General features: G+C 39.5%; 1 protein-coding gene across 1 annotated transcript in view; it reads left to right on the top strand.

Moving 5' to 3' along the window:
• ltk (leukocyte receptor tyrosine kinase) overlaps window positions 1-12,648 on the top strand; it is a 147,064-nt gene that overhangs the window by 116,421 nt on the left and 17,995 nt on the right. Inside the window, exons 15-21 of the mRNA XM_063007916.1 lie at window positions 910-1,084; window positions 6,166-6,316; window positions 6,394-6,525; window positions 6,770-6,926; window positions 7,695-7,877; window positions 9,623-9,721; window positions 11,003-11,155. Of these exons, the coding sequence (XP_062863986.1) occupies window positions 910-1,084; window positions 6,166-6,316; window positions 6,394-6,525; window positions 6,770-6,926; window positions 7,695-7,877; window positions 9,623-9,721; window positions 11,003-11,155 (1,050 nt within the window). The remainder of the gene's footprint in view (window positions 1-909; window positions 1,085-6,165; window positions 6,317-6,393; window positions 6,526-6,769; window positions 6,927-7,694; window positions 7,878-9,622; window positions 9,722-11,002; window positions 11,156-12,648) is intronic.

Below are 12,648 nucleotides of genomic sequence, written 5' to 3'. Positions count from 1 at the left end.
ACCTAGCTGGGCACCTTCCCAACCAACTCCTCAAATCTCATCTCAATCTCATCAAGTAGAACACCTGACTTTTGAAAGTTGCAACAGTGCAAATGTTTATTTTTAATTTAGGCAGAGTGCATTTATTATTAAGTCTTATACTATATGACCGACAGTATGTGGACACCTGACTGTGACTTGTAGTTTTGCATTTACTGTAAAGGCTTTCCACAAAAGGTGGGTGTGTAGGAATTTGTGACTATTTAGTCAGAAAAACATAACTGAGAGATCGAGAACTGATGTTGCACGAGCAGGCATGGCTTGCAATCAATGTCCTAATTTATTCCACTGTTGTTTAATAGGGTTGAAATCAGGCCACTGAGGTTTCCCCACACTAAACTAAGTAAAAGTTGGACCTTGTTGGAACAGGAAAGGCACTTTTTTAAATGGTTGTCACTTAAAAGCATTTAATCCTAAATATCAGGAAAGGGTGTCCATATGATTTGGCAGTATAGTATAGATCAAAGGTCGCCTCACAGCAAGAGGGTCCTGGGTTCGATCCCCAGGCGAGGTGGTCCAGGTCTTTTCTGTGCGGAGTTTGCATGTTCTCCCCGTGTCTGCATGGGTTTCCTCCCACAGTCCAAAAACATGCAGTCAGGTTAATTGGAGACACTAAATTGCTCTATAGGTGAATGGGTGTGTGTATGTGTGTCTGCCCTTCCCTGACGCCCCGTCCAGGGTGTTACTGTGTGCCTTGTACCCGTTGAAAAGCTGGGATAGGCTCCAGCACCCCCGCGGCCCTAATTGGATAAGCAGTTAAGAAAGTGAGTGAGTATAGATAAAAAAAAATGTTCTATGAGAAATGTACATTTTTCTGCCATTTTAAGTCTAGTAAAATATTAAATAAAGGCAGTTGATGTTTTTTTCCAGAGGCATCCCAGATGACATGGTGGTTCACCTCATGTGGGGCCAGTGGACCTTGGGGGCCAACTCAAGCCCAGTGTGACAGTGCTTATCGCAACACCAATGTTAGTGTTTTGGTGGGAAAAGAAGGCCCTCTTAGAGGTGTTCAAATGTGGAGGGTGCCTGCTACCAACCGATATAAGTAAGTTTCCTCTTTCACATCCTTTTATGGCATCAACTTATTAACAAAATATTCATTACTATTCCTTAGAAATTTGCTCTTGCATGAATGATTGCAAATATCTGCTGTACAGTAGCTATTATTAGTTGTCAGAGTGCATTTCTTAATTTGCATTTTTTATTTTGCACTTTTTACCCATTTACTAGTCAGTCTAGTAAATTTTTAATGCCTACACCACCCCCACACAGGCCAAGAAAAACTTTACTCGCCATATTGTTTAGCTTAGCCCTGTTTAAGTAACATATTTTACTAACATATTTTATTTTAATCCACATTCAGTATGCCATAATTTCAATTAATTTGGTGAATATCAACTAAAAGAGTGACTTAAGTACTTTTATACTGATTGCCCTGATCTTCTGTTCACCCTCCTGCATCTGCTGTCATAAAGCCAGCAGAAGATTATGCTTTCAAAACTATTAAAACAGCTTGTGTTAGGAAAAGTACCTAATCAGAGAAACCCTACTAACTCTTCACTGTCTCCCCCAGACACAAAGACTCACATTGTCACTCTTGAAGGGAAGTAGCAGGAGTCACTGGCTGAAGGCATGGATTAATCTGTGCCTGTTCTCCACTTAATCTAACCCCTGCGACAAATAGCTTTGAACTCATTTGCTGTAATTAACTGACTAGTTGTGGGGGTTCATTAGTAGCTGCACTTCTCTGCACTAGCTGCTAAGATGTCAGGGAGGTGCCAGAGAGGGCAAGAAACAAGTCGGAATGTATGACGATTGCCGGTATTTTTTTGCTCTAGGCCAGTTGGGCCACCTAGGAAAAACCTCTTAGGTGTGTTGCCCACAGTATGTGTGTGCTTGTATAAATCGGAGGAATAACTACAGAGTTATTCTGAAACTCGATGTCAGTTGGTTCTGGGAGTGGCATTGAGTTTAAAAGACATTGAGTTTCAAAGTATTTTTTCCATAAGAATGTATGGGAAACCTGTTAATGCATTTTATGGTCCCGTGGAACTACATATATTTTAGGCTAATGTAAAATAATGGGTTTGTTTTTCACACTTATACACTAATAATACCACAAATATAATATAAAACACTGAAATACAATTAAAACAGTTAAAAACAGTAAAACCTGCACTCTACTTCTTTATTGTTTTCTTTTGCTTTTTAATTGTGGAGATGCTTGATCTTGGAATACCGTATTCCTTAGCGAGTTTAGTAAGGGCACATTCACATGAGGTGACAAAACCGCGTTTGCACTCGCTGTGCCGTTATTTTCTATTGATTGTGGTGGTGCTGCTTAGCTTGTCGCTGCTTGTTCCTGAGCGGCATGTACTTTTGCTGCGTTGGGCTGGCGTCTTTTTGCGTTTGCCATGGCACTCAAAGTTCGCCTGATTGAACTTTTACCACTCAGTTTGCTGCTGACCTTTTTAAAGCTCATTCAATGAGACGAACTGTTTGATATGACGCGATACCAGCGAGGCTGTACGAACAACGTTTAACATGAACAAAGCTTAACGTGACTTATTGTATTAAAACAATGAGCTAAACACAGATACAGTGGGGGAAATAAGTATTTTATCCCCTACCAACCAGCAAGAATTCTGACCCCCACAGACCGGTTATGTGCACATGAGGCACACAAATTTGTCCTGTCCCTGTATAAAAGACACCTGTCACAGAATCAGTTTCTTCCGTTCAAATCTCTCGACCACCATGGGCAAGACCAAAGAGCTATCAAAGGACGTCAGGGACAAGATTGTAGACCTGCACAAGGCTGGAATGGGCTACAAGACCATCAGCAAGAAGCTTGGTGAGAAAGAGACCACTGTTGGTGCGATAATTCGAAAATGGAAGAAATACAAGATCACAGTCAATCACCCTCACTCTGGAGCTCCATGCAAGATCTCACCTGGTGGGGTAAGAATGATTCTGAGAAAGGTGAGGTCAGTCCAGAATTACACGGGAGGAGCTTGTCAATGATCTCAAGGGAGCTGGGAGCACAGTCACCAAGAAAACCATTAGTAACACACTTCGCCGTAATGGATTGAGATCCTGCAGTGCCCGCAAAGTCCCTTTGCTCAAGAAGGCTCATGTACAGGCCCGTCTGAAGTTTGCCAATGGACACCTGAATGATTCAGAGAAAGCTTGGGAGAATGTGATATGGTCAGATGAGACCAAAATTGAGCTCTTTGGCATCAACTCCACTCGCCGTGTTTGGAGGCAAAGAAATGCCCGGTGGGGATGGTGTTCTTGGGGTCATATCCAGCATTTCTCTGCTCCCAGCTCCCTTGAGATCATTGACAAGCTCCTCCCGTGTAATCCTGGGCTGACCTCACCTTTCTCAGAATCATTCTTACCCCACCAGGTGAGATCTTGCATGGAGCTCCAGAGTGAGGGTGATTGACTGTGATCTTGTATGTCTGTGGGGGTCAGAATTCTTGCTGGTTGGTAGGGGATCAAATACTTATTTCCCTTAATTAAATACAAATTAATTTATAACTTTTATTTAATGTTTTTTTTCTGGATTTTTTGTTGATATTCTGTCTCTCTCTGTTAAAATAAACCTTCCATAAAAATTATAGACTGTTCAAGTCTTTGTAAGGGGGTAAACTTACAAAATCAGCAGGGGATCAAATACTTATTTCCCCCACTGTACATGTGGATGCTTTCAGAGCGAAATTGACAGTTATTCCACGCAAATGCAGATTCGTCTTATTTGCACTTTGATGACGTTTTACCGCACCGTTTAAGCTAAGCGCTAAACAAATCGGCTGTTCATTCGTAATTTGAAATTAAATATATATATATATGTATATATATACTGTGTGTGTATATATATATATATATATATATATATATATATATATACCTGTGTGTGTATATATATATATATATATTAGGGCTGTCGAAGTTAACGCGATAATAACGCATTAACGCAATCTCAATTTAACGCGATTAAAAAAAATAGTGCCGTTAACGCAAATTCTATTTGGCCCTGCGAGTCATCCGTAGTTCATGTTGAGACTTGACCGTGCACCAACGTTTTAACGTCGGACTTGCCACCGTTTGTTTCATTTGCGGTTTGTTAACATAATGTAACCGAGCATTGTAATGATGCACTTGCTTAATAAAGAAATAAATACACGGTATATTTACAAGTTGTCGGGAGCAGAACACTTTATTACTTCCTCTGTTACCGAATAGCAAACAGCTAGAGTCATACTGTTAGCCAAGCATGCTATTCCATGCACTATGGAAGCCCCAAAGGGTCAAAACACACTCACAATGTTTGCTGATGGAGAAATTTTAACCTACAATCTGACATTTATACGAAGTCAAGGGTCTCTTGAGTGAATAAAACTCCCTTACAGTTTTCTCTTGTCCCAGCAGTTTTTAACATAAGTACATTTAGCATAAAATGTGTTCACTATTTTAATTGTAACATTTCACTTAAAAATCCTTGTTTTCTATAACATTTACACAGATTTTTAAAAAATGCGATTAAATGCGATTAATCGCGATTAACTATATGAAATTCTGAGATTAATCGCGATTAAAAAATGTAATCGTTTGACAGCCCTAATATATATATATATATATATATATATATATATATATATATATATATATATATATATATATATATATATATATATATATATATATATGATTTATTTTGTATTTTTTTATTTTTTTATTTTTTTTAAAAGTTAAGTTTAAGTTTAAGGGAAGCGCCAAGTTTAAGGGTACAAATTTCTCGACGAAGTTAAGACTCCTCTTTTTTTTTTTCTAAATCACCTTCTCTACATAATGCAATGATGCATGGCAGCCATTATATTATAGTGACTGTTATTTTGTTTTTGCTCAATATTCCATCTATTTAGCTCCCCTTTCCATATAAAAAACATCATGTTTTTTAGAGATTCAGTATGATACCCATGACATGGATCGCAATCCAAATTAATATATCCAATTAATATCAAATGAAGGATCAGTAGCTCCATATACCAGTGCCAAAAATAATGAATACCATGATCTCAATTTAACCTATATTATTAATATATTATACAACAGGTAGTTCCGACCTTACAATCTGATTGGTTGAGAAGCGTTCTAACTATATATTAGACAATTGATTTATGTTCCCTACACAGTGCACTAGATTGTATATCAGATAACGGATTTAAAACGCGATCGGAAAAAAAGGCTGTCGCCTGCGTGCGCGTTTGTGTGCATGAAGCTTGTCGTTACTGGCAACAGGCGACAGCCTTTTTTTCCGATCGTGTTTTAAATCCGTTATCTGATATACAATCTAGTGCACTGTGTAGGGAACATAAATCAATTGTCTAATATATTGTCTAGTGCACTATGTAGTGAACATGAATGCGTTATCTGATATACAATCTAGCGCACTGTGTAGGGAACATAAATCAATTGTCTAATATATTGTCTAGTGCACTATGTAGTGAACATGAATGCGTTATCCGATACACAATCTAGTGCACTATGTAGGGAACATTAATGTGTTTGTAACGTGAACAGTTAGCTGAATAGCCCAGTTAGCAGCTCCTAAAAGTTCTGTTCTCACTCATATCCTTTGGTGTGTGCAAGATGTTTTTTATTTTTATTTTTTTCTCTTCAGAGGTTCTTGACTTTTTCTTCTTGTTGTTCTTACCTCCCTGAAATGAGTTTTTGCAACTTGGGATGTCTGCTTTGTAGTGTTAAACTATATATTCGTTGTGGAACTGCTTTTTGGCGGAAGGTATTGTCAATATTAAAGCATATTTATTATGAAATTCAGGGCTTCTTTGATTTATTTTCTTTCCTTTATTTTGTAAAAACTGTTGTATAAAAACAATAGAACACTTGAGGTCGTGTGTTATCACGATAACACACTCCCTCTCGTGTTCTATTGCTTAAGTAATATATGCTATATTGATTAATATATGTTATACCTCAATTATACATCAACAGCCTAAGCAATAATGGCAAGTGTAAATTGTAAATGTGAAATGTTTGTTGGCTAATAGTGTCAAAATCCTGATCCTTGGCATTGCTAAAGCTGGCTGTTCTTCTCTATAGGCTTTCAGCATACGGAGCTGCAGGAGGCAAAGGAGCAAAAAACCACAACAAACGCTCACACGGCGTTATTATTTCAGCCATTTTCACACTAGAGAAAGGAGACGCCCTTTATCTTCTAATTGGTCATCAGGGTGAAGATGCTTGCCCAGGGGTAATTGTGGCTTTTATAGTGTAAAAAAGATAAAAAAGAGGTTTCACTCCTCATCTTCTATATATTTCTTTTTGTAGAGGAACCCTCTTACCCACAGGGTTTGCCTGGGCGAATCATCTGTGATTGAAGATGGGTTTGAGGGTGATGGCCATGCCATGGAATGGGCTGGTGGTGGAGGTGGTGGTGGAGGTGCCACTTTCATTTTTCGGGTAAGCTTTTTTAAAGTTTTGTCTTGTTTTCTGTTATTGACGATGTCTTCTTAGCTTGGAGACACTGCCTTAAGGAAACCATGTGGACAGCAGTCCCTGGCAGGCAATTTGTCTAGATAAGCATTCTTGAGACATGCTGAAAAGATTTGAAGTCGTCTGAACTAGACCACAGATGCTAACAGTGGTCTAAGTTATTCTTTGATGAAACGCATCTCTTTTTATGGTGGCGGATGACTGGGTGCAGATGGAGAATGGAAAGCCAGTACCTCTGTTAATAGCAGCAGGTGGAGGAGGGAAGGCGTATCTGGAGGACCCAGACAGCAGTTTGGACGAGATCCCTTTGGAGCAGTATGAGAACGACACGGTGACCGCTGGGCTCAGTGGCAGAACTGGAGCAGCAGGTCTTTGTCTAATGCAAATCACTTTTTTTGTTGTTTACCTCTGACCAGCACATAAAAGCTTATTAGTGAAGATGATTGCGTTATATTTTCAATTTGCATTTTTGCAAATGTAAGCATCATGAGTTGCTACAAAGTTCTAAGTATTAAGTATTATTATTATTATTACATTTTTACACATTTTTGCCTATATGGACAACAATATGGCCCTGTATGGCTCTCTATGCTGGTGGGATTGTGGTAGGGAATTCCTCATAACTGTTTCAATCAAGACAACTGGCTGATCAGTGGTGCCTGCATAGAGATGGGGGATAATGGAGATCAGTGTGTGACTCTCTGTGTACAGTCAGGAATGGAGGTCAGCAGCAGTAGAGGAACTGAAATGTGATTAGGTAATTGGATATGACTAGATTGGGAAATTGCATAAAATTGGGGAAAATGTATATAAAAAAAATAGAATATAGAATACCTTTATTTGTCATATATACATATACACGTGTACAGTACAGCGAAACTCTTTCTTCGCATATCCCAGCTTATTTGGAAGCTTAAGGGCCCAGCTCAAGGGCACAACAGTGGCAGCATGGCAGAGCCGGGATTTAAACTCTCAACTTTTCAATTGATAGCCAAAAGCTCTACCCACTAGGCTACCACTGTCCCATAATATATAAACAATCCATAATTTAATTCATTTTTGTCATACTTGAATGCAGTGTTTTACATGAATGATTAGATCAGTTAAACAGGTTTGTGTGTGTGTGATCTCTAAAGGAGGAGGAGGTGGATGGAAGGACTCCACCACTTACCTGTGGGCAGGAAAGTCTTTGTTTGAAGGTGCCGAAGGGGGCTCACCTTGCCCACAGGCCCTGTCCAAACTTGGGTGGGCAACTTTTGGAGGATTCGGTGGAGGAGGAGGTGCCTGTACTGCTGGAGGAAGTGGAGGGGGATACAGAGGTTGGTGTATCGGACTAAAAACACAAACATTATTATATCCACTCTATGTAATAAAAGTGTTTTAATACTTTATAATTTGCACAAAAAAACTGAGATGACTATTGTCTAAAAACTAAATATTACTCTCTAGCAGATGCTGCGTCTTCTATAGTGAAAGAACACTTGTTTGTTTTGTTAATTTGTGACTTGACTAATAATAGCTAATAATAAAGTTGTTGCTATATTTTTGTGATTCACTTCTGATCTTCACTCGACGTCAGTTGGTTCTGGGAGTGGCGTCTGTTTAAAAGGCGTTGAGTTTCAAGGTATTTTCATGAGCACTTTGTAGTTCTACAATTACTGACTGTAGTCCATCTGTTTCTCTACATACCTTTTTAGCCTGCTTTCACCCTGTTCTTCAATGGTCAGGACCCCCACAGGACCACCACAGAGCAGGTATTATTTAGGTGGTAGATCATTCTCAGCACTGCAGTGACACTGACATGGAGGTGGTGTGTTAGTGTGTGTTGTGCTGGTATTAGTGGATCAGACACAGCAGCGCTGCTGGAGTTTTTAAATACCGTGTCCACTTACTGTCCACTCTATTAGACACTCCTTCCCAAGTTGGTCTACTTTGTAGATGTAAAGTCAGAGACGATCGCTCATCTATTGCTGCTGTTTGAGTTGGTCATCTTCTAGACCTTCATCAGTGACCACAGGACGCTGCCCACGGGGTGCTGTTGGCTGGATATTTTTGGTTGGTGGACTATTCTCAGTCCAGCAGTGACAGTGAGGTGTTTAATAACTCCATCAGCACTGCTGTGTCTTATCCGCTCATACCAGCACAACACACACTGACACACCACCACCATGTCAGTGTCACTGCAGTGCTGAGAATGATCCACCACCCAAATAATACCTGCTCTGTAGTGGTCCAGTGGGGGTCCTGACCATTGAGGGACAGGGTGAAAGCAGGCTAAAAAGTATGTAGAGAAACAGATGAGTACAGTCAGTAATTGTAGAACTACAAAGTGCTCCTATATGGTAAGTGGAGCTGATAAAATGGACAGTGAGTGTAAAAACAAGGAGGTGGTTTTAATGTTATACATAATCGGTGTATATACATAATTTTTAATTAGCTAATATTGGCTTCAATAAGCCAATGGAGCAAAGATGGGTGTAACAGAGTTATTTTTTGTAAATGATAAAACAAGATATAAACAATTCTTTTTGGCTGCACCTGTTAGGGGTCGCCACAGCAGATCATGCAACCTCAGGTTGCACTGCCATGTGTCATTCCCCATGACTAGATTCACATGCTGCCATATGCCTTCTGTATTTGAACACAGCCCAGGATTCAGACCTCCAGAACCCAGGCACTGCTGTTATCAGCAGCATGACTCGCATTATGCCACACAAGCTCATGATCAGGGAAGATATATTGTTTAAAGATATGCTGTTTGTATTTAAGTTTCATGTAGATTATTGTTTAATGATCTAAAATCATTTAATGTTTGAATGCCTGTATTACATAATTTTTTATTTAAATATTATTTGTTTTAAGATGAAGAAGAGCATGAAAGTTTTGTCCTGTAGTATCAGAACTCAGCCGTTTGTTGACACACCCACACACATGTATGTCTGCTGTTTCAAACAAAAAGGCATCTGAAATGAAAGCCTTGAAGTATGTTGATGTCCATGTGCTCTTATTTCAAAGGGTTTTTGGGAGTATGACATTATCAAACAGTTTTCACACCTCTGTTTAGGTGGGGATGCGTCCCACACTGATGACATCACAGCAGACGGGCAGGATGGCATTTCTTTCGTCCACCCCTCGGGGGAATTATTTCTGCAGCCTTTGGCAGGTGCTGAATTCACACATTAAATATTCTGTTATTTGATCTTATAATACTCTATACAGCCAAAAGTATGTGGACATCTGACATTAAGCTTTTTGCAAATCCCACTCCAAAACATCAGGTATTAATATGGAATTATTAGCGGTGCCTCCACTTTTATAGGAAAGGCTTTTTTTTAGATTTTCAAGGGTGTCTGCCAGCCAGTGCCTGAGCATCTAAGTGGACAAAAAATGTCCATACTGACATTTCAATTTAATACAAAGGTCTTAGTGAGACTGAGATCAGAGCAGGGCACTGTTGTGTCTCCACACCAAATTCATCAAACTACACCTTTTTGAACCTCTATTTGTCCAAAATGCCACAATGTTTATTTTCTGGCTTCGTGGGTAGCATTGTCGTCTCACACCAAGAAGGTCCTGTGTTTGATTTTCAGGTGGAGCAGCCCAGGTCCTTTCTGTGTGGAGTTTGCATGTTCTCCCCATGTCTGCGTGGGTTTCCTCCGGGAGCTCTGGTTTCCTCCCACAGTCCAAAGACATGCAAGTGACTATAAATTGAAGATACAAAATTGTCCATGACTGTGTTTGACATTAAGCTTGTGAACTGATTGTGCCCAGGTGGCGCAGTAATATATTCCGTTAGCACACCAGTGCCGAGATTTCGGCTCTACCACCGGTCGGCTGGGCAACATCTAGCGGGCACAATTGGCAGTGCCTGCAGCAGACAGTAATTGGCTACTGTGTCTGCTGGGTGGGATGACTGGACTAAGTAGCTGGGGTCTTCAAACGCTGTGTGAGCACCCTGGTTAGCAGATAGAGGGGCCTGTGCAGAAAGCATGGGTGAAAAGAGGACTGCGCACGGGTTGAAGGAGGCGTGAGCAGCAACATACCCTTCTTGAATGCAATCAGGGATCCCCAGCAGCGGAAGACAGATTGACAACGCTAAATCAGGAGAATAATGGGAGAAAATGCATAAATAAATAGCAAAAAAAAAGCAAAAAACTTGAACTGATGAATCTTGGGTAACCAGTAATTATCTGTTCTGTCATGAATGTAACCAATGTGTGTAAAACATGACATTAAAATCCTAATTAAATAAAATAATTAAATACATTTTATTTTCTGGGATTGATTTTCACTTGCGAGAAGTGTTGATAAAACACATCAAACTCAGTTATTAGAAGTGTCCACATACTTTTGGCCACATTTTATTTCAGAATAAAACACATCACAATCACAGGTGTTAGACTGGGTGTTACTCTGTTTCTGTGTTTGTGTGTGCTGTATTTAGCAATGGAGAGTCACGGGGAGGCTGAGATTGAAGTACACCTGAACTGCAGCCATTGTCAGACTCAGAGCTGCAAACGGGATAAAGACTCCAGGTTCATCATCTGCCTGTGTCATAACGAAGAGCTGCTCGCACCAGATAATGTCACCTGCATTGGTAACCATACACACCTAACATTTATTTACAACCCCAAATCAAAAAAAGTTGAAACAGTATGGAAAATTCAAATAAAATAAAAACAGTGTTCCTTACATTTACTTTGACTTTTATTTGATTGCAGACAGTTTGAACCCAAGATATTTCATGTTCTGTCTGCTCAACTTCCTTCATTTCATTTGTTAATATACCTCCATTCCTGCATTTCAGGCCTGCAACACATTCCAAAAAAAGTTGGGACAGGGGCAATTTAGTAATGAGGTGAAAAAACTAAATAATAATGTGATTCAGGGCCGGCGCTAGGGGGGGGCTGAGGGGGGCATTGCCCCCCCAAATTGTGTCTTTGCCCCCCCAAGCACAATGCAAGCAACGGCTATTTTTAAAATTATCTCTGAACCAATCACAAAAATGCATTTTGTTTTACAGTGTGAAGATATTTCCTTGCTTATTCCTGATTGGCTCTTTGAGTCATATAAAAATCGGCAGACTGCCCCAAACAGTTCAGTTCGGCAGTATATGTTCTGTTAGTGTGAGCGAGAGGCAGGTATACTGGTAAACACTTTTTTTTTACAGAATTAGTATTCTTTTGTTTTCTTTATATTTTAATTTCCCAATAATATAAATATTCTCACTCATTCCTATTTCCACGTTTGAATATTCTCAGTCTGTGTGTAGGTACATTTGTCAGCTTTGACTTAAATTTGTATTAAAGCCTTTCAAGAAATAGAGTTGTTCTATTAGTAATGGCAATTTAATTAAGGGGGCGTATTAAAATGAAATACAATTAGATAATCTTTTTTCTCCATTTACATAATCAACATGTATTTTTTAATCATTGGGTTTTAAGTTTAAGTTCGAAAACATGCATTTTTATTTCTTTACCTCATACATCACTTTAAGCCAGTATCAATAGCTTGGCTGTCATCATTCATGCACAAATCAAGCCTTGAATATATTTCTGGCTTCAAAAACATGACTATCAACATGCCCCCTCATTAGGTTTTACTGCCCCCCCAAGCAAAGCAGTCCAGAACCGGGGCTGATGTGATTCCAAACAATTGATGTGATGTCAACAGGTGATTGTAATCATGGTTTGGTACAAAAGCAGCATCCAGGAAAGGCTGAGTCTTTAATGGGCAAAGATGATCAGAGGATCTCCAGTTTGTCAACAAATGCATGAGAAAATAATTGAAATGTTTAAAAACAATGTACCTCAAAGAAAGATGGGAAGGGATTTGCATATTTCTCCCTCTACAGTGCATAATATCATTAAACCATTCAAGGAATCAGGAAGAATTTCAGTGGGTAAAGACCAAGGGTGCAAGCTTAAGCTGAATACCTGTGATCTTCGATCCCTCAGACAGCACTGCATCAAGAACCACCACTCAACAATAGCTGATATAACCACATGGGTGAGGGTTTACTTTGGCAAACCTTTGTCAAGCACTACAATACAGAGGTACATGAACAAATGCCAGTGGAAATGTGTATTG

This window comes from Trichomycterus rosablanca, chromosome 13 (assembly GCF_030014385.1).
Source record: "Trichomycterus rosablanca isolate fTriRos1 chromosome 13, fTriRos1.hap1, whole genome shotgun sequence".
Taxonomy (NCBI): Eukaryota; Metazoa; Chordata; class Actinopteri; order Siluriformes; family Trichomycteridae; genus Trichomycterus; species Trichomycterus rosablanca.
The sequence above is the reverse complement of the archived record's forward strand: the minus strand, read 5'-3'. Positions and strand labels throughout refer to the sequence as shown.